General features: G+C 39.5%; 1 protein-coding gene across 7 annotated transcripts in view; it reads right to left on the bottom strand.

Moving 5' to 3' along the window:
- Positions 1 to 23348, bottom strand: part of NRF1 (nuclear respiratory factor 1) — a 127293-nt gene that overhangs the window by 34287 nt on the left and 69658 nt on the right. For 6 of the 7 annotated variants that reach the window (XM_018046932.1, XM_018046930.1, XM_018046931.1 and 3 more), the window contains 5 exons: positions 22942 to 23082; positions 10671 to 10829; positions 9441 to 9638; positions 7643 to 7744; positions 2177 to 2334 (listed from right to left, as the gene is read on the bottom strand). In XM_018046932.1, the coding sequence (XP_017902421.1) occupies positions 2177 to 2334; positions 7643 to 7744; positions 9441 to 9638; positions 10671 to 10829; positions 22942 to 23082 (758 nt within the window). Of the gene's footprint in view, positions 1 to 1825; positions 2335 to 7642; positions 7745 to 9440; positions 9639 to 10670; positions 10830 to 22941; positions 23083 to 23348 lie in introns of those variants that run through there. The other variant, XM_013963502.2, reaches the window with a different exon arrangement.

Genomic DNA, 23348 nt, shown 5'->3' on the forward strand with positions numbered 1-23348 from the left:
CGCCTCAGCTGCCTCTGAGTTTGTTAACAAGCCCCCAGGGGAAACCATTACCCTCCTTGCATTTGGAAAAAAGCCCTGGTCCTCACACTAAAGGGAGCCAGAAATGTGCCTCATGTTTTCCGGCAGGTACAGGGTTCTCAGGACACTCACACTTCACTGGACCGTCCAGGGTGCTGGCTCAATGACATGCAGTTTTTCTGGCCTTCAGTGGTGGCCTGTTAAGGCCCCGTGCTTCAGTGAGGGGTTACCAAACCAAAAGGAAGGAGTGTCTCACTCTGGTCATGGTTTTCAGGAAGTTTATCTCTATGTGTCTTCTCTCAAAGGCACGAGCAGGCTTGAGTCACAATGCAGGAGACCAAGCAAGACTTTCATGTCAGTGAAAAATGATACGGTTCAATGGGCTAAGTTTCAAGTCACTCAGGGACTCACTGGTAACTCTGGAAGGATAAGCGTGTGTATGTTTCAGTTCAATCACCAAGTACTGGCCACACTTCCTTCAAAATCCAGTCACTTTATCTCCACTCTTACTAGTAGTTTCCAAGCCTTTGACAAGTCACAAGTGGACTACCTCTTCTCAAATGGACTTCCATTTCTAATCTCTTCTTACTATAAGCAATTCTGAATAGATGAATCTTAAAATCTAAGTTAAATGATAATAAATATAAATCCTGAAATGCTAACTACAGGCCAGCCAGTTTGATAAGAGTTTTATATCCATCATTTCAATGAGTCTTTACGATTCTACATGATGAAAATTATCCTTATTTGATGAGACCTATGCTCAGGGGTGAAATTTCTCAAGACAGTATGGTGACTAAATGGCAGAGGTAGGATTCAAAGCTGAACCAATATGACCTCAGAAATGCTCTCAGCTCCCGTACTATACAGCCTCATGGAAACCTGTACCTAAGCCTATTAAGGCTTTCTACTGTCCATCACAGCCAATCTAAACTTTATCTGATGTTTATATTTTGAAGGAGGTGATCCCCTTCTGAATTCCCCCTATGTTCATAGTCCACACTATACAACTGGACACTCTGACTAATATGTTTGCTAAGTGGTTTACTGAAATCAATCTCCCAATCAATTATTTCTTTAATGGCAGACAATATATCTTAGAGCACTCGTTATATACAATCTTACCTAGTAGAGTGCTGGCATGTCACAAGAATTCACCAACTATTTGAGACTAATAGCTGCTGCACCCGACAATAACAGCAACCTTACCATATGCTGGGCACTAATCTGAGGCTCTCACACGCACTGGCTTTTCCCACTCTCACTTCAATTCTCACAGTAGGTACTGTCTTTACTCCTGTTTTACAGAGAGGAAAGCCTGGGCATTGAGCTCAAGTAAACTGCCCAGGTCAAACAGCTAGTAAGGGACAGAGCTGGGATTCAAACCCAGATAATCTGGCCTCAAAGCACACCCTCTTAACCATTATTTAAAGTATCTGGGTCAATTGAAAATAAAATTGTGTCAGCAATGAACAAGAAGAAGAATAAAATGGGGATGACTTTTTTCTGTCAACAATCAATAGAAGGAACCACATGGAAAACAATACAATTTCTTTTTTGGGAACTACCTCTTACTAGAGGATTCCATCCTACAGTGTCCTTCCTAAGTATATCTGAAGAAAAAAGGTTCTGTTTTTCCCCAATAATCCAAAACTTATTTTATTTCAAAGGCACTGATAAGCAAAGAACAAATTCCTTGAAAAGTCAGTAAAGTTAGCTCTCGATCAGCTAAAACACGGACTAATATCCATAACAAAAAGCAGTTTCTTTGTAGGGTAAAAGGAAAATCAATCCCAAAGCTTCTTGATTTTTTTTTTTATTATTACATCCTTTGGTCCCTTCAAAAACACAAGGTACACCTTGCTGTTGCTTTTGGTCTGTTAATGATCACAGAACAGGATACAGCAAAAGGGACCCATATCCCTGACCAGCAGGTTTCAGCAGGAAGTCAGAAAGGCTGAACTGGTTGCTGGGGGTGGAGTGGAATGGGAATAGGGTGGGTGAGGGCTGATTACAAGACAACTTTACAATATCTTATGGGTTAAGAGTATTAAGTTCCAAATGCCAGTTGTGACAAAGTGAGGTACGACGTTTCTCTTTACATCTGTATACAGGGACAGAGTCGCCCTCCTCTTTCACTGCCCACCCCTGCCTCCACCTGTTGAGTGCCATGGTGACCGTAGCTCCCTGTTGCATCTCCTGAGAAGCTGCCACTGCGGCCTCTGCCAGTGATGCTACCGCCTGGGTGGCCTCTGACGCTTGCGTTGTCTGGATGGTCATCTCACCCCCCTGTAACGTGGCCCAGTTTTGTTCCACCTGAGGCAGAAAAGGACAGGCTAGTTAAAAAAATCAGTCACAAGAGGATGGTGATTATGATTTCAAAAGTCATATTTCTAAAAAATCGCCATGTACTCAGCCAAATACATACATACTATAAATTAACATGACTTACAATGTATAGGACAGGGTTTTTAGCATGGTATTTTTTGGGTTAGAAAGGGGGTATTAGAATATGTATTTGAATTTGCTTACATTTTCACGAAGAAATTCTGGAAGGACACGAAACCAATGAAAATATTTTCCTCAGTGTGTGTGGAGGATGTGCGAATGGGTTGGATAGAAAACAGAAAGCAAGATTTTCCACTGTGTCCTTTTAAATAATTTTCAAAATATCTGAGTTTTTGAATAAACCATAAGTATACTTCTAAAAAAAAAATTCAACCTGTACTAAAGGGGATAGAGTGCCAGTATTCTAGACTTTTTGCCCAAAGGCTACTATTATCACCTGTTTCTCCATTTCTTCTGCATCTCTCTGCAGGGATATTCTCTTGATAATTTAGACACACACACACACACACACTCTCAAGAAAAACTGCAGCATATGCTACATATATTCTTGTACCCTGCTTTTTTCACAAACAATACAGCTGTGAAATGATTCTAACTTGGAATGTATCAAACTGCTTCATTCGTTCATGATTCATAATAATGGCTGCATAGCATTACATAGATACACATGATTTATTTAACCAGCCATTTTTCAATGGGCATTTAAACTAGCTTCCAATGCTTTGCTATTACAAACAGGACTGGATGATATATACTACTTTGTATAGTTTATGTGAGTCTACTTATTCAGTAAATTCCTAGAGGTAGAATTATATATCCAAACTACTTTGTATTTTTATTTTTGATGGAAACTGCCAAATAAATAATTTTTTTAATGTAGCAAAAACTGCTTTTCTTTTACTGGCGAGGAATTATGAAGAAACAAACAACAAAACAAAAAACCATACTATCTGGTTATTCGGAGTAGATCAAAATTCAGCTTTTTTAGATCTAGCACAGGGTTTCTCAGCCTTGGCACTATTGACATTTTAGGTTAAACAACTCTTTGAGTTCTGTCCTGTGCATTGTAGGATGTTTAACAGCATCCTCCCCAGTCATGAGAATCAAAAATATCTTCAGACAGCACCAAATGTCCTTTCTGATGGGCACAGGCGTGTACCTGGCTGACAATGACTGATTTCAGTATAATGCTTTGCATTAAGAGATTCCATTCCCCTCCGCCTCCCCGCCCCGCCCCAGTTCTGGATACCTGAATCTAGCTACTTCAGTCCATTTTGTTCAATAAATACTGTTGAGTATCTCTCCCATCCATCACCACCAAAACCCAAAAAGCAGCTGGGGCAATGAAAGCCATTTCAGTTCTAAAACATGGCAGGTGATAAGTCAAGCAGCTCAGGTATAGTATTTCTACAGATTCAGGTCTTAGGATGCTAGCTGTTCTTACTGGAGCTCCCACTGGGGCCCAGTGCTAGCTCACTTAACTGCCTCCCTCTTTGGTTCTATTGCTACACTTTGATTATCACAGTGCTTTTCTAAATGTTTGTCAAAGGCCCCCCAGAGACTGGGACACCCCTCTGAGCTACCTTAGTGTGTGCCCCGAGTTCTCACGGGCAGTGGGTTGTGGCTGCAAGCCTTCAGAGCTCTAAGAGCCAGAGACATCCTACTTTCCCCGTTAAAGCTGCAAAGGTGCCCACTCAGGAATTCACACAACTCCTGCTTCTCAAGGTATTAGCGCTTTGATCTTATTACTCCAATGAGCATCACAGAAAACAACATCATTTGAGATGATGAATTACATTCCCAATTTCTAGATGGCCAATGATTCTATTCTGAAAATCAGCTGAAGCTGGCCAGCCCTGTAGCATTTCCTCTTTCCAGATCTGCCCCACTATACTTCTGCCCACCCTGCTACAGAGCGTGGCCCTGTGCAGCTCTCCCAAGTACTCAGGCTCAACTCACAGCAGCAACTTCATACACATGCACTTAGTTACAGCTATTATTTGTAGTGGAAATGGTATTAGAATGTTGCCATATACAGTATACGTTAAGGAAGTTGAATTTATGGCACAGATGATTAATGGATTGTGGTGAAGGGTGGAGAAGAAGTGGGAAGAAGTAGATGAAGAGACTTCTACTCAGAGTATCGACAGGCAATACATCAGTCAGCTTAGGTGCTAGCGTTTCTCTGGAGTTTCCTATTCTGACTAGCAGTGCTTTGGTTGTGCTTGCTTGGGCTCTTGCTGCACTCCCTCGCCATCTTTTGGGAACCACTCTATGGTTACCTATGCTTGGGCGTCACCATGTCCCAGAGAAAGGGCCTCACACTCTAGAAGGGAAAGATATTCAGAGGACATATGGTCAGCTTTTGTGCTTTTCTGAGACAGAGCCACCACAGTGAGGCCTTTCAGACTGTGGCGACCTTGTCGCTCTGGCCATCATGAACCACCTGTGGCTCTTCCCCACTTTCACACTGTGATGTGCTGTGTGCGCTGCTCCCTTTGATAGGAACACAACTCCTGTCCTTCCTGCCGTTGCTTCCTATTCACCCCTCCAATCTGAGATCAGGTAAGACAAGAGCTGGGACAGCTCCGCTTGAAGACAACTCGCTACAGCCAGCCCAAGGCTCAGGACCTCTTCTCTTGTGTCCCACCACACCCTGGGCTGGCTTCTACTAGATCCTTATCTCATTGCCATTTTCTCTGATGTGTTTTTCTCCACCAGCTACCTGTGGGCTCTTTAAGAGCAAGGAAGGTCTTTATTTTCCTCTACTTCTAGTATATATAGTGCCTGGCACAGAACTCAGAAAGCATTTACTTAACAGCCAGATGAAGAACATGTTCCATTATTCATATTTCTCTGCTTGTTCTTCAGTGTGCCCATATTTCAAATAAATTGATATTCATAAAAAGCCCACCTAAAATAAGCTATGCTACTTCAAAACTGTTAACATGTGTTGATGATTCAGTCTAAAGTTCATTATCTCTCATGTGTCCATAGTTCAGTTCTGCTGCTGCTTCTTTAATGGAATCCTGTGTACCACTATTATCAGATATCATAGTGATGCAACTAACTGGATGTTGAATGCAGTATGACTTAATGTAAGAGCTCTCACTGGCAAGGCTAGGATAACAAAATGACCTTACAACTTCTAAAAGTATAAGTACTGTTTATTTCTGTAAAGAACTTTCTGTTCCTGGGAAGAAACTATGCTAAATACAGGCAGTAGGATGTTTCTCCTGAGTCATCTGATGCAATGCTTTGTTGGCTTGATGTGGTCTTACCTTTCCAAGCCTGTGAGATAGTCTGACTATCATAGTGCTCACGGCTCAAAACTAAGATGCTTAACAATCATGTCAACAACTAAGAGAAATCAGAAGGCAAACAGAAGCAAACCATAAAATCTAAAACATTTTGCCACTTTCTGAGACAATGTATGCTTCTTTTCTTCATATCCTTTTTGTTTTATTGGAAATATGGAAAGGGTTAGAATTTTTAAAATCTGACTGAATTTGGATATTTACCAACAGGTTATTTGTGTATGTCATTCACACACTTCCATATAAATGACTTAAAATGATGTTAGTCTGCTAGAAAAGCCATAGATACGTGACTAAGATGTTTTTTCCCTTCATATTTTCCATGAACTTTTGAAAACTTTGATTATGTGAAGTTATTTTGTAAAACAGTTTTCAAAAAATTCAAAAGTGTTTAGGGAACTCAAAGTTACTTTCTTTAAATAGTACCCAGGAAACGTTCAGTAGGGAGATATGGTTAATAACTTCAAAAAGTAACCAATCCCACAAACCTACCAACCTGTGTCTTCGCTACCTCCTTCACACTTCAGGGAGTGTCTGTCCTTTAGTCTTCGTGTTTGGGGACTGACAACTTTCCCCCTCAGCTAGTCCATTCTCTTTCATGATGAGTACATACTTTGGTGAGTCAATCTCCTGTTGACTTACCTTTCTATACCAGGAAACCAAAGGCCAGCTCCTGCCCCAAATCCTCCCAGTCTTGGATACCAAAACATTCTATTCCGAAGGTACCACTTTGCAGCATCTCTTACAGCAGGGACCACAGTTCATTCACACAGACCCCTCTCTGAGAGCAGGGTTCCTGTGTAATTCAGCTCCATACATCTAACACCTGAACTGCAGCATGGTAGGGGCGGAAGCCTGCTGTAATTCTCTTCACCTCACTAGCCAGGAAATGCAACAGTTCTCTACCTTTCCTGAGATGCACAAATGATAGTGATTTTGTGATGTTCTCAGTGGAAACAGTCTATGGTTTTGAACAAAGGGGAGATAATATTTTTAGTTTCATTTCTGATACGGTTCTTGACATCTGTTGGCTAGTTTTCAAACTTCAGGAGTACAACCTTTAGGGGAAAAGCCTATAGTCACTTAACAAACCCTTTCCTGAACTTCACTGATGGCTCAGAGCTTAGACAACATTTTTCTAAATGTATTACCCAGCTTGTACACTTAGGTTACTCTGTACCTTTGGGCAAATCACCTAACCTTTTCCCTTTTATTATGTAAAAAGCAAAGATGATAACAGAACCTGTACTTCCTAGAGCTGAGATGTGCTTAGTTTACTGAGTGCTCAATAAAGGTTAACTACCTTTAAGTTTATATCCCATAATTAGCTCAGTTTTCATGTGGAAGAATTTTCTTGCTTTTTTTTGTTTTTGCTTCTTTGAGGGTTTTCTTGACTGTGTCACACAGCTTGTGGGATATTACTTCTTCAACCAGGGACTGAACCTGGGCCATGCCATGAAGGTGCCGAGTCCTAACCACTGGACTGCCTGGGAATTCCCAAGGAAGGATTTTCTTGTGAAGTATTTTCAAAGGATCATTTATAATGCAATAAATCATGTCTACCGATTTACAAATATATATACATATATATATCCGTTCAAAGAATGTTTTAGTCAGCTTGTTTTAATAATCTAACTTTTAAAAATAAAGTCTAAAGATTACATTCTTTGGGATTCACAGCATAAAAATATTTAATGGATATAAAATGCTATGTTGCAAATGTAAAATTTTAAGTTCCTGACAGTTATGTCTGAATCATAAAGATCCATTAATTTCAACTGTTATACACAGAGTATGCTATTTGCAAAACTGGCATGGAATGATATTTTTAGAAGGTTTACACAAGACAGCGCTATAGATGTCTAGGCTACTTACAGTCTCTTCATATTCTGGCCCCTCCCTTCTTCCACCTATACATTCAAGCGTCAAGTGAAAACAGACCGAATCCTCTTTCTTACCTCTCCATCAGCAACCGCCGAATAATTCACTTGGGCAACAGTGACTGTGGTCGGCAATTCTGAAGCATCAGCCAATGTGGCTACTGTTGCCCCTGTACCAACCTAAACAAAAACATTGAAGTAGTAAGTGTCGATGAATGGTTTCTTCAACCTCTCCTTTGCTCAGAAGTGAAGACTCATTCAATCCCAAATTCAGCAGAGGTAATGATTAATATGCAATGAAATATGAAATCAATGACTAAAATAAAACATCAGACACTAACATGAGCTTCAGAGTTTTACTTCAACCAAGTAAGTCAATATTAGAAGCCATCATGTTTCATCATTGGTGCCTTATGTCAGCTAACCAACTTTCTCTTCTCACCCCAATCTGAATTTTAGAGATTCCCTATCTAGTTCTGCTTTATTGACTATGCCAAAGCCTTTGACTGTGTGGATCACAATAAACTGTGGAAAATTCTGAAAGAGATGGGAATACCAGACCACCTGACCCACCTCTTGAGAAACCTGTATGCAGATCAGGAAGCAACACTTAGAACTGGACATGGAACAACAGACTGGTTCCAAATAGGAAAAGGGGTACGTCAAGGCTATATGTTGTCACCTTGCTTATTTAACTTATTATGCAGAATACTTCATGAGAAACGCTGGGCTGGAGGAAGCACAGGCTGGGATCAGGACTGCCGGGAGAAATATCAATAACCTCAGATATGCAGATGATACCACCCTTATGGCAGAAAGTGAAGAAGAACTAAAGAGCCTCTTGATGAAGGTAAGAGAGGAGAGTGAAAAAGTTGGCTTAAAACTCAACATTCAGAAAACGAAGATCATGGCTTCTGGTCCCATCACTTCATGGCAAATAGATGGGGAAATAGTGGAAACAGTGTCAGACTTTATTTTGGGGGGCTCCAAAATCACTGCAGATGGTGATTGCAGCCATGAAATTAAAAGATACTTACTCCTTGGAAGGAAAGTTATGACCAACCTAGACAGCCTATTGAAAAGCAGAGACATTACTTTGTCAACAAAGATCCATCTAGTCAAGGCTATGGTTTTTCCTGTGGTCATGTATGGATGTGAGAGTTGGACTATAAAGAAAGCTGAGTGCCAAAGAATTGATGCTGATGGTGTTGGAGAAGACTCTTGAAGAGTCCCTTGGACTGCAAGGAGATCCAACCAGTCCATCCTAAAGGAAATCAGTCCTGAATATTCATTGGAAGGACTGATGTTGAAGCTGAAACTCCAACTTTGGTCACCTGATGTGAAAAGCTGACTCATTTGAAAAGACCCTGATGCTGGGAAAGATTGATGGCAGGAGGAGAAGGGGACGACAGAGGATGAGATGGTTGGATGGCATCACCGACTCAATGGACATGGGTTTCGGTGAACTCCGGGAGTTGGTGATAGACAGGGAGGGCTGGAGAGCTGTGGTTCATGGGGTCACATAGTCGGACACAACTGAGCGACTGAACTGAAATCATCTACCAACAAATTGTGTTTTACCTCAGAAGAGGTAATTCAGAAGGACTATTTCCTGGCCACTAACAGAGTGAAAAAACAAAAAATGAAAACCTTTTTTGAACAGAGCTTTGACTTGGAAATATACAGAAAAGCTATCTATAGCTCTGTATTTAGCAAAATACATGCAATTTAAAATATTATTAAAAAAATCAAGTTCAGATAGTAAGATCTTAGGGAGCTATATAAAGTTCATATAAGAATTTATGTAGATAAAACTCTCTAGCCTGACCTGCTTCAGAAATCACAATCTGGTTTACTCACCATAAGGTTTACTCACCTGGATAAGCGAGACAGTGCCATCAGGGTTACTGAAAGTCTGGACTACGGTCTGCGATGGTACCAGGTGGGCTATACTGTGTGTGGTTGTGGCCTGTGTTTGTGTTTGTTGATCTTCAAAAGCATAGAGAAGGTCCTCCCGCCCATGCTGTTTATAACAGTTTTTAACTATGGTCCGTAGTGCTTGGGTCCATGAAACCTGTCATCAAAAGACCAGAAAAGCACATAAAGTCACAAAGAATGCTGGTTATTTAGTTCCACTGGGGAATAAGCAGCTGGTTAGCTATCAAACAAACCAAATCAAACTGGGATGGAGTAACTCTCTTCAGGATTACTTCTCACAGACCCATCTGAACACAAGGAAATTCAGCACCAAGTACCAGAGATTTCACACTGGTTTCCTTCCTGATCAAGGTCTGGATTAGCTTTTGGGTTTTATACCCTACTCTAACCTGAGGTCAACTTGTAAACCTCTCATAAAAGAAGGTTACTCTTTTGTCAAGAATTTTATTTAAGATTCTTAGTAAAATTTAAAAGCTAACCAAAATACAAATATGCAGAACAAGTAAGGGAGGATACCTGGTTTAGTCTTTCTTCTTTTTTGAAATGTTTCATTATTATCAGACTTGACTAGTTTCACATCTCTCTATATGTATTTTCAACAGTGATTCTTGCTAACCAGAAATAAGGACATTTCTGAGTCTTCAAAGTGATTAATGGGGCTTTCCAGGTGGCACTAGTGGCAAAGAAGCTGCCTGACAATGCAGGAGACTTAAGAGACATGGGTTCGATCCCTGGGTCGGGAAGATCCTCTGGAGGAGGGCATGGCAACCCACTCCAGTATTCTTGCCTGGAGAATCCCATGGAAAGAAGAGCCTGGAGGGCTCCATCCATAAGGTCACAAAGAGTTGGACACAACTGAAGCGACTTAATACGCAAAGTGATTAATACTTTTACTTCGAGTTTCTTTAATTTTTCAAGCACCTTATAAAATTACAATAGTCCAAAAGGCAACTGCAGAGAGAAATATAAATTCATAGACCTATCCCAAGTCTTTATGGTGATGGACTGATAAACGGGAATCAGTGGATATTAAACTTCTTTTCGAGGATAGGTTTGACTACTACACATGTTTTTAGATTTTTTATAGCCTAAGAAGTAGAACAACAAAAATGAGCTGGTTGACTCAGAATGAAAAAGAAATAGGAAACTCAGGCTAGAGAAACCTCACCCTCTGCTTCTGCTCTTCCGTGCGCACATCACTCCGAACGTTTGCCCATGGGATATCTTCAGGCCACCAGATGGGCTTGCAGCTTTCTTTGCCCCAGCCTGGTTTCCCCCGACCTGTAGAGTACTTCAGCATCTCTGGGATAAATGCCCGAAGCTGGGCCTGGAAAACAAGAGCATAGTTATCAGTAGTCATGAAATACATCTGGGATATGTTTGTGTCTCCCAACAAATTCTAAGATTATAAAATAAAGAGCCTTCCTAGAGGGTCCTGCTGCTGCTGCTGCTAAGTCACTTCAGTCATGTCCGACTCTGTGTGACCCCATAGACGCCAGCCCACCAGGCTCCCCATCCCTGGGATTCTCTAGGCAAGAATACTGGAGTGGGTTGACATGTCCTTTTCCAATGCATGAAAGTGAAAAGTCAAAGTGAAGTTGCTCGGTCGTGTCTGACTCTTAGCGACACCATGGACTGTAGCCTACCAGGCTCCTCTGTCCATGGGATTTTCCAGGCAAGAGTACTGGAGTGGGGTGCCATTGCCTTCTCCACCTGGAGGGTCCTAGAGAATTCCAAATTGTGATGTTAGAACTGACTGCTTCCCATAGGTTACTAGAGCTCCATGAGTGATGGAGAATTATACATATGTTGATAAAGTGCACCTTAAGCTGCATGTCATACACTTGTTCCTATAAGATCAAGAATATCTAGTCTTGTGTTTGATTTCCACCCCTAAGGTTCTATTGATGCTACAGCTCATCTCCCTTCTAGAACATCTGTGCATATAAGGTGTCAAACAAAGTCAACATGTTTTCAGGAAAAAAAAAAAAGTGTTGTTTTGGATATAGTAATCAGAACAATGAAATGAGAGAAATAAGAGGTGAGGAACAGATGAAAATCACTGTTATTTGTAAATAGTATGACTGTGTATCTCCCTAGAGAATAAAATGAAAAACCACTATAAACAATAAGAGAATTCAGTAACATGACTGACTATATGAAAATATATGAAAATAAATGGGATTTACTTAATAAAAAGGGAAAATAACTCTAAAACTCTTCTACAAAGTTTTTAGTAAGGTAGTCCAATGTCTGTGAGTCTGACATATAGTAACATAATGGCACATGTGTTGACCTTAAACATATTATAGATTTAATCCAGATTATTTTATAAATCAAATCCAGACCAAACAGATGTTAAACCAGAGATAACTACCATTCTTTGTCTTCTGGCATGGTTACCACAATGTGTGTGTATGCTGTGGGAGAAGGGGAGGCTACTTTGTGAATATTCTTAATTGCTAACAATGATTTTTGGCAAGAGAATCAGTTTATCAAGTTATAGTCTTCCCCCTCAGACCTACTGCTTTCTTCTGAACCTGATGGTCTATAGTACTCCAGACATAAGCAACATCTTCTATCTAAGGACACACTTATATTGCCTCTTATGACCAAAATGAGAACAATTTTAGCATGAGTCAGACCCAAGGACATGGACTTATAGCTTGTAGAGAAAGAAAAAAAACAGAAATGGGAATACTTAAGTATTAATGAGAGAATGAGGACAGCAACCCTGTATTGAAGAACCTACTTAAACATCAAGCTTTCTCATTTAAATATTATTTAATTGAAAGATGATAGAAATTAGCAGATAATATGGAATCACAAACCCAAATCGGTAATGTTCACCTAATAAAAAGTTTTGGTTGACAGTATTTACATTGCTAATTCGTGTCCCAAGCCTGCTATTTCACCTCTCTTTCTAAGTCCCCCTTGTCTCCCAGACAGTCTCCTGCCTGCAGGATATGATATAATACACTCTGTTATATATTTGGCTCTGTGGCATCAAGCAGCAGGCTAATAGAAATGTATCCATTTGCAGACCCAGGCTATCAGCTGGCTCATGAGGTCACTTCTTCAGTTATTTTAAGAAAGTGCATCTCAAAGTCATTTTTCCCTTTATCCTGGCTTCCTGGGAGTGTGTCTTTCTCTAGCCTCAGTTATATAGAGAAGGAAAAGGTTCAATCCTCACAATATTTACATTTCTTCATATAAAGAAACAATAGCTTTCTCAGATGCGTAAACAAAATAAACTCGTATCACAGATTTTTACGTCTCCCCTTTCTTTTATTCTATTAACAGTCTTCAAAAGGAGAGTTCTTTATATCCATAGAATGAAGAGATAATGAAACAAGAAGGCCAAATATCTCTAAATTAACAAAAAAAAATGAAAGTTTTCATAAAAGTCTGAAAAGATTTGCTAGAATTTCTAGATGGGAAATATTTCAAAGCCCTAGGAAGAAGACAGTAGAGGCTAATGAGAGGCAGCAGAAACAGAAGCAGCACAAAGGAAAGGTGACTTCCACAGACAAAAAAAAAAATCCCATTAAGTTAAAAAATGGACCCAGAGTGAAATTAACAAATTTCAATACAGAGTCAGATCTTAACTTTTTAAAGTACTATCAACTGTACAAAATTTGCCTCTATATCAAAATAAAAAGCAAAAAGCACTTCCTACCAGAAAAGTTAACTTTTCAAGTATGTACAGTTTAGGGATGAAGGACAATTTCTGTATTTAAGTGCACAGAGATAACGTGATAAAGGCAATTTTCCACTACACTGTTTTTATACTGTTCCAAATAACGAGTGTTCGCAAAGGGATATTAATAAAGGGAAATGAGCTATCTAGTAAAGAAAGAGTTAAATGATTTCTTTCCAGAATTCAACACTGTGCTCTCATTACCAGTTGGATTAATTACTGGTCCTGGAGAGTTTTGGAAACCCAAGCTACTCAATGTGCTTGTTAAGGAAGGTTTGTCTTTAATCCGCAGGGGAGACAATCAACAGGATGAGCAAAGGTAAAGCCTATCCTCTCTGGCTGTCCTTTAATTGGGCTGCAACAAGCTTTTCTGACCTCTCATTCTAATTTAAGGCTCAAGACCAGCTTTGAGTGTCCAGCTTGGTTAGTAAGCCCACCTCAGATCAGCAGAGAATAGAAAACACCACTCATTCCAGGGCACATTCAGCAAAGAAAAAATATGTTACATCGTGCCAGTGGCAATCAAAAATAAAGATTATATAGAAACCACAGATAGTTTTTAAAAAGAAGATTTTTCTAACTCTTAAAGTTTTAATCTAGCCAAAATGAAACAATACTTCTTATTATGCTGTAAATTTTCCACTTGTAAATTCAGACACTTCTTTGTGGTCCAACAATACATTACTCTTATATATTCCCAACTACTCTTCTCATTCCCTCTCTCTTCGCTCTGCATGTAATCGAGATGAGGAATTTTGAGGCTTCAGGTGTCCACTTAGGTTCAGTTACCAAGAAAAGGCCTTTCAAAATAAAGTGTTTGCCAACCCCATATCTACTGAAGAGTTTGGAGAATATGCAACATATTTAAAGACATAACAGCTAAAATCAAGCCACATTAAAAGACAATGTTTTCTACATCCCACAGGAAAACAGCAACAGAGCAGAGAAGGAAAACCGAAGAATTTTCAGAGTGTGGCTTCATTATTTTAATTTAAAATTATGAACTTCCAGTTGATTGTCCCTATCATACTCAGATGGATATTTAAAGGGCATTAGAAACTAAAAACAAAATTATTTTTTTGCTCATTATCGGGAATTATTTGTATCCCTAACCTCTGTTCATAGAGGTAATGAAAGTGACTTTCCTTACTAGAAACACCAATCCTATGTCCCCACATTCCCCAGGAGGGCCAGCAGAAACACTGGTTTCTCTTAATCTCATTTTCCCATAAAACACACTTTCATGGAAACACAGGAAGAACAAGTTTGGAAGGAAAGATAAAATTGCAGAATTCAAGGGACAGCCAATGAAGACATTCCTCTTTCAAGCCAACACTTCTGCCTCTGTCTCCATACAACATCAATCCATTACACTGTCTCTCTCCCATTAATCAGAACATTCTTAAAATTCTACCTTCTCTTTGAAGGAGTCTCAGACTGGTCAGTTTCTGCTACCTTATCCTAATTGTGCTCTTCTGTATCTAAATCTAAATAACACAGATAAGGTCAAAACACTTTTTGATCCATCCTTCCCTAATCTAGTTACCTGTCCAGAGACATTAATTTGATGAACATCCTTTCTTATAGGTCAAATTTTATGCATTTGCACAGATATATGCTGGAAAGGCACAGTTTTATGTGATGGAAAAAACACACATATTTACATATTTTAGTATAATTCACTTTTTTCTACTCAACATTTTGCCATAGAGATCTGCTCGTGGCAGTACAACTAGAATAATCTCATTAAAAAAAAAAAAAAAAGTAGTTGCCTAGTATCCCCAGGACAGATTTTTCCAATTTATTTAACCATTCTCCTACTGATAACCATTTAGGTTGTAGCTCAGTTGGTAAAGAATCTGCCTGCAGTGCAGGAGACCCGGGTTCGATCCGTGGGTTGGGAAGATCCCCTGGAGAAGGAAATGGCAACCCACTCCAGTATCCTTGCCTGGAAAATCTCATGGACAGAGGAGCCTGGTGGGCTGCAGTCCATGGAGTTGCAAAGAGTCAGGCACGACTGAGCGAATAACACTAACACAGTGCTTGGACATGCTTCTTTGAGCACACCTGTGAGTATTTCTCTAGCAGAAAAGAACTGCTGGTTAAAGGGTATATGCATTTAACATTTTCACAGATACTGCATAACTATATTCCTAAAAGATTTTGTCAATCTTATTCCCACCAAATGGGCAGAACAAAACCCATTATTTCAAAACCTCCCTTCACTTTTCACATTTTTCCTTTGTTTTGCTTCCAAAAGGGAAGAAGAGCATAGCTCCAGCACCTGTGCACTGTCCAAAGCCGCTGGGCCGAGACAGGTCCTGGCTCTTGCCTGCCAGCTGCCTCAAGAGTGTGGGGTGCACGGGGTGTTCACATGTAGCCTCCTGAGCTGCCTTCACATTTTTTAATTATTCTTTTTTATTTTGGCTCATTGGATATGGGAGAAATGATTTATTTTAATTATCATTACTAGTGAGGCTGAGACTTATATGTGTATTGATTGTTTTTCTTTACAATTCATGACTTTATTTTTCTAATTATCCTTTCACTAATTTGAAAAAAATAGTCATCTGGTCTAGATATTCTTTGCCATACAGTACACAATTATTTTTCTCTAATCTAATTCTGTCCTGAATATGGAATATAAATGCATGTTCCCTTCCCTTAGTATTCCTGAATATACCCTGAATTATTTTACTCTACTCAAAACAGGCTGTGCTCTATTTAAGAACACAGCCAATGTTTTTGTTATTTTTCTTTTCTCTTGATCGCATCCTACCTACCTAACATCTACAAGATGTGGAATGGCATCAGACACATCGGTACTTTTTGATCATTTTAGACAGTGAGAAAAGCCTGCTCTGCACACAGACTCTGACATGACAGTAGGAGAAGCAGTTAGGACCTGTGATCCGTAACGGTGGTTCTCAAAGTTCACTGCACAATGGAACTGTCTGGGGAGTTTAAACACTGCAGAAGCCTAAATCTCATCCCCAAATATTCTGGTCTAATTGGTCTAGAGCATGACCTGGGCACTAGGATTTTAAGTTCCCCTGGTGGTTCTACTGTGCAGCCAAGTTTGAGGACCACTGAACTAATTACTTCTTATCCAACCCTTCTTATTTAAAATTTTTAATTGTAGTAAAATATACATGAGATTTATCATTTAAAAATATACAGTTTAGTGGCACTAAGTACATTTGCAATGTTGTGCAATTATCACCGCTATTTCCAGAGCCCATTCACCATGAAATAGAAACTCTCTATCCATTAAACAATAATTCCCCATTTCTATTCCCCCAAACCCTGGTAACCTCTATTCTACTTTCCATCTTTATGTATTTGCCCATTCTAGATACCTCATGTAAGTGGAATCACACAATATTTGTCCTTCGTGTTTGGCATATTTCACATAGCATAATTTCCTAGCCTTTGAGGAGAAAAGGGAAAATATATGCTTTTTTAAAACAAAGCAAAATAATACTCAAAAAAACCTAACTTGATAACTGATGAATGTTTTCTGAGTAAAACCTATTAATCCCTGTGAATAATTTCTTTCAAAGAAGTAACCACATGGTGCTGAATGTTTCTGAAGATTCCCCTGAAAACTGGTGAAGAATTACTATCCTGTTGCATCATTACTCCAAGGGGATATTAAAGCAACAAAGACTGCCCCAGTGAGAGTAAGGGGAGGTCAATAAGTTCAAGGAAGGAGAAGAAAGGGAGAGGTGAGAAGGAGTGGATTTTAACTAATAATTTCAGCCTGTTCTCTCCAGAGGTATTTATTCTATAATTCTTTGCCTAGATATTTTCTAACACAAATTCCAAAAAGATTAACAACCTCCCAAGAACAAGAAGACTCCTATAGAACTCTAATGTTGTAAAGAACATAACTGATTTTCTACCAGCAAAATCGTAATTATTACTTAAAGACTCTATAAGAAATGATTTAAGCCCTTAAACTCAAAGTACAGTCTGAGAGCCAGCAGCACTGGCCTCACCTAGAAGGTAGAAAGCAGAATCGCAGGTCCCACTCCAACCCTGATTCATAATCCACATTTAAACAAACAAGACTCTCAGGTGATTTCTTTGTACACTGAAGTTTGAAAAGCACAATTTAGGCCATCCTCTGGTCTCCGGTCTGAAGTATCCTAGAAAATTTTGCTAAACTGGCTTTCAAAACCTCTGAAAAAGATGATTTAATTAGAGGTTGCAGAATCTATATTAAATTAATGATTTCTTCTCCTAAGCCTTTTCTCAACCTCCTTCAATTCTTATGCAAAGAGGCAGACAGAAATGGGATAAAGTCTAGCTACTGTTCTTAAAGGAGTCTAGAAATTCACGTTTTCATTTTTTCACTAAAAATACTACAGAGCTGTGTGGTTTTTGCTGGATAAACACAAAAATATCAGAATCAAGATAGATTTATAACAGTAAAAACAGAAGCTTTTCAGGTAAACAATCTATTTGTTCATATAGAATTATACTTTTACCAAAGATAAGCAAAACACAACAAAAACCAAAACTAATAAGCTAATTCCTAAAAGAATCAGGGCATTCAGTTCACACAGAATTTAAGATACTATGTTATTAGTATCTTAATTTCAATCTGTTGTAGAAGGCAATTTTGATGACTGTCAGAGAAAATCAAGAAATTGTTTTGTAACAGTAACTGTTCAGTGTAGACGACCTGAAACGCTCAGTCTGAGTGGTGATCACAATATAGTTTTACAGAAAAACAGAGAGAGAGAGAGTGACAGGAGTCGGGGGAGAGACAGAGAGGGGGAAGCAAGCACTGGCAGTATGGACTCCAGTCTAAGTTCTATTCGTTTGTCACTAGCTTGCTTCAGTCCCTAAGTTGTTTCCTCTCTTTCTGCCTCAATTCTTTAATACCCTGTGAACTGTACTGTTGTACTTCACTGCTGAGCAAAATCAAAATTCTAGGTTCATTAAGTTTCTCTAAGTGAAAAATGAGTGAGAAATGTTATGTTTAGGTTATTCAATATAGGTAACATATATATCTAGCATTTCTAATTAGTAGTAATACTTTGTGTGATTCCTTAGTTTCCAAAGTAGTTTTCAATATAACATCTCATTTTCTCTACCTCCAGTTCCCTAAGGATGGAATGCATATGTTTTCTCACTTTCATTAGATGAAACTAGGAACCAGGGCTACTGTGCAGTAGAGCTGGGACTTAAAAGACTAATCTTCTGACTTTAACTAACTATGCTAACTTTCTAATTTTTAAAGAATCAAAATAAAGGAACATATAACATTGAAACAATACTGAATGCAATTTACTCTCTTTGGATGATTCAGAACCATTTTTGGTTGTATATCGAATTATATTTCTAAAGTAGTCATCTCCACAGCACTCAGTGCAGAGAAGATGATTAGTTGAGCTGTCTAGTTAACCCAAATCCATCTCTATTCTAGTGCACTTTTACAAATCTGGAATTTTATCACTTCAAGGAAATCATGGTCTCTAGAATTGGTATACACTTAAACTTAATTTGGTATCCAAAATTGGTATCCACTTTGTCCTTTATGGTTACAGATCATATTTGAGCTCTTCTTCCTTGATTATAAAATAGAAATTATATACATACTTAAACACTCTCACACTGGACAGCAAGGATTAAATGAGATACTCCTATAAAGAATTAGTATTGTGCCTTCCAACACACAGTAGCTACAGGAGAGAATTTAAAAAAAAAAAAACAAAAAACAGTTGACATCTTCACCAGAACACTAAGGGAAAAAAAAAAAAAAACATTGAACAAAGCAGAAACATCATAAAACCTGCACTTTAAAAAATTCAATTTTGGGTTTCTATGGTTACAAAAGTAATACATGCTTATTAGACAAAGACAATGAAAATCACCCATAATGCCACCACACAGTGATAATCACTGTTAATATTGGTGTATACACCTTTAAAATTTCACACACACATGCGCAAGTTTTGTGTGTATGTTTTAAACAAATGAGATCAATTAATTCTGTATTCCCTGAATGGAAAAATCTAGGCCCCCTAGTAGAAACAAACAAACAGAAATAAAGTCCTAAACTCCTCAAATTTTATATATATATATATATAAAAGAAATGCTATTTTATCATCAGTTTTTAATTTAATACACCATAGTATTATTCTACTGTGATAGAGAAATAATCATCATTTCTAGTATCTAATATTTCACTGCATATTCACCTCTAGTCTCTTCTGGGCTAAGCTGCTCTTCTTTCCAGGTAAACACCACTACTATAATTTATTCAGTCACATTATTCTCATATTTTCGTTTTGTAAACAATGCCATGAGGATATATCTTTGCTTACTTGGAGGGCATGACACGCACATTGAAAATTTTGCCAACCTGCTCTCTGGAAAAATTTTACCAATGTATATTCTATTGCTGATGCTTTATATTCCCATTACCTTGCCTATCTAGGTTTGGTCTGAAACTAAACTCTGCTTTTACTACCCTTAATAGTTTTAGGATCAATAGGGGCACCCCCAGGATTGGAATATTCAGAAATTTCCATTCAGCTGGGAGCTGGGTTTTTTCATCATTCTGCTCACTCCTCCTCACCATCCGTTTTGTTTGCCATGTGTTATTTTTCACTTGTCATCTGTGGTGAGAAGGGTAGGGAGGGAATGTACAACCATAAAGAAGATGTAGCTTCCAACCAAGCACCTCTGAAACTGACTCATGACTTGGTACCAGCTTCCCTTGGATGCACCACTGCACCAAGCTCTCCTGAGTACATATTTCACAAAAATGAAAAAATAGTTTCAAATGTTTTACCCCCAACATGATAATTAAACTGTCTGCTCTGACTTCTATGATCATCAGCAAACTTTCCTAATTATCAGTAGCCATGATTTAATATAATAAAAATCTCAGATTATTTCCACTAAACACGCCAAATGTGACAAAGAAGCAAAACACTCCCATGGCAGGAGAAGAGTTCTTAAACATGGTACATTCCTTCTTCTTAATGATTACTCCTTACTTCTGATTAATTAAGCCTCTTAGTCAGAAGCTTAGTCAGCTTTAAATGTACTTTAAATCTGAGATAGAGTAGATTCTTTACATTAATCAGGTAAAATTCATCTTATGTTTTCTTTAACCAGTCAGAATAGCCCAATGTATTAATAATAGCAGGTATGAAGTGACAGGAAAAAAGTTTGGGTAATGTTTTCCTTTTTGAACCACTATCTAGAGATGCTTCAAGTATCCACAGAAAGATCTAGGATTCCAACAATCAAAAGATTACAATTTAGCTTTATATTTATAAAATACTGCATTACTTCAGACCAAGTTGCTAGTTTAGACTAGCAACTAAAAAAAACGGCGCCACCCCTTGAGCTGCAGCATTAATGTCTGCGCTGCATGAATGCCTCCTCGGGAGCCTCGCGAACCAGTTACCCATGATACTGGACTCATTCGTGTTCTGACCTTCAGGTCATCTACTGAACAGATACTATTACTATAGCAGTCCCTTGGTATCTTTGGGGCAATGGTTGCAGAAGCCCACCACAGGTAGCCAAAATTAGAGGATGCTCCAGTCCCTTACATAAACTGGCATAGGATCTGCACATAACCTACACACATCCTGCTGTACACTTTGAACTGTCTCTATATTACCTGTAATACCTATACTAATACCTAGTGTAAATAGGTACCAGTGCTGCAAATTCAAGTTTTGCTTTTTGGAACTTTCTGCAATTTTTTCCCAGTTGAATCCACAGATGCAGAAATCATGGATACACAGTGTCAACCGTATTTAGAATACAGATATTATCTGATGCCAGGTAGCTATACTGGACCATGGCGAAGAATGGAAAGAAACTAAGCCCTTGCTCTCAATTCTAGCTGAAGAAACAGATCATACACAAGTATAAATTAAACAAATAAGACAGTTTCAGGTAGTGATAAGTCTTGCAAAGACAGTAAAATGGGGCTGTATTAGTCTGTGACTTGGTGGTGAAGAGAGAGCTTCATTAGATGGGATAATCAAGAAAGGCTTGTCTCAGGAGGTGATATTTAAGCTAGACTTTGAATAAGGTAAGGTCAATCATGCAACAGTCTGGGAGAATAATGTTTCAGGCAGGGGACATAGCGGAAGTGAAAGAAAGAGTCTGGGGTGTTTGACAGAAAGGAGGAGGATGAGCATGGCCAGAACACAGTGACTAAGGCGGAGAATGGGAAATGAGGTAGAGGCCTGGTTATATAGGGCCTCAAAGGCCTTGGCAGTGTCTGAATTTAATTCTAGGAATAGTGGAAAGCCATTAAAGGGCTGACACAAGAGTGATATTACTTGATTTAAGTTTTTCAAACAATCTCTGGTGGCTCTGTAGAGCATGGACTGCAACAGAAAGGAGATCAACAGAACTGACCAATTGAAAGAGTCCATGCAAGAAGCTAAAGGTTTGGGCAAGGGTGGCGAAGCGGACCAAGACGAATGGTCAGATTCAGAGTACGTTCGGAGGTGAAATGACATGATTTGCTGAAAAACTAAATGTGGTTGGTGAGTAGTGAGGGTGAAACAGGAAACCAAGGATTACTCCTATGCAGGGACTTGAGCAACCAGATGGACTGTGCAGCCGTTAGCTGATGCGAGGGTACTAAGGGAGGAGCAGATTTGGAGCGGGGAGTGGAGGCAATCAAAGTTCTGTTTTGGGCCTGTCTAGTACTGAAAATCTACTAGTGATATAAGCTGGGGTATAGACCGCATACAGATGGGATATAAAGCCCACCTGACAGGATGAGATTACTTGGAGAAAAACTACAGATAGAGCCCTGGGTCACAACAATACTGGTCAAGTGAGAAGGGGAAGCGGAGCTAGCAGAAGAGCTGAGAGGGAGTATGCAGAATGGCAGGAGGATATTCAGGACGGTGTGGGGTACAGAAACTGAAAGAAGAAAGTTCCGAGAAGGAAGGAGTAAGGGACTTTGCTGGCAGTCCAGTGATTGAGAGCCTGTGCTTCCACTGCAAGGGATGCAGGTTCAATACCTGGTCAGGGAACTGAGATCCTGCATGCCATGTGCCACGCCAAAAAAAACAAAGATAAGAAAAGAAAACTCACAGCTGGATTTAAAGCTAGAAGTATTCAAAAAGAAAAAAGGTAGGAAGATATGTTATAAAAAAAGGTATTTGTTCTTGATCAAGCTATCACTTTTAGAGCTAAAAAAACAAAAGGAACAGTCTCAGCAAAACCCTTGAGGTTATGTTGATTTACCAGGATTAGCACATTTTGACTTTCCCTCTCAAAGGGAGAGAAGGGAAGCAATGACCCAGGAGGGTGTCCTTCTGAGTTTTCCATTCTTATTCCCTGGAGAGGGGAGGCCCCTGTGGCATCAGTGTGGTGGAATTCAGAATTTATATGGAAAGAGGAACAGCTCAGCCCAAGAGAGACTGCAGGTCTCTTGCCCCATTTGATTGTGATTCATCAAAGTTCTGACAGTCTCCTGTCCAAACCAATTCCAGCTGAAGGTAACCCAAAGGCCCAACTGAAAGGAAAAAACTGCCAACAGGAGGAGAAGACCACATCCATGCCCTTGGCTGGGGGCATTCTTCTGGCCTACATTTTCTTTCCCAGGGTTGCTACTATCAGACTCCAGCCTGCATCTTACTCTGATGGTGGATCACTGAGGACAAAACTAAACAAAGCAATGTGAGGCCCGCCCACACCTGTGCCACCTGTTTCTCCTCCTCACTCCCCGCCCCTTACCTGGGTCATTTTGTCTACAGAGACTGGAATTCCATCGATAGTGAGAGGCGGCAGCTCTGAGTTAACCTCCTGTGGCGCAGGGGCGTGCTCTGCCAGGGCGGACTCCAGGTCTTCCAGGATCATGCTCTTGTACTTACGCACCTGCAGGGAATTAAGGGCAGAAGTAAACAAAATGCCCAACAACCAGGGAGGGTTGGTGCCAAGCAACCAGGGAGTGGGTAGGGCTGGACTCCCTCAACCACTGCAGAGCCCTAAGAACAAACATGTCTACAACTAGTGGATAAAAATACCCGCTGGCCCCAAAGACATCACATCGTACAGAAGTAAATGAAAAGATGATGAAATTACAGGTAACAATGGGATAAAGAAGCCAGAGGAAAGAGTTTTCTAGAAATACAGCTCCTCAG

The sequence above is a fragment of the Capra hircus genome, chromosome 4, assembly GCF_001704415.2.
Source record: "Capra hircus breed San Clemente chromosome 4, ASM170441v1, whole genome shotgun sequence".
Taxonomy (NCBI): domain Eukaryota; kingdom Metazoa; phylum Chordata; class Mammalia; order Artiodactyla; family Bovidae; genus Capra; species Capra hircus.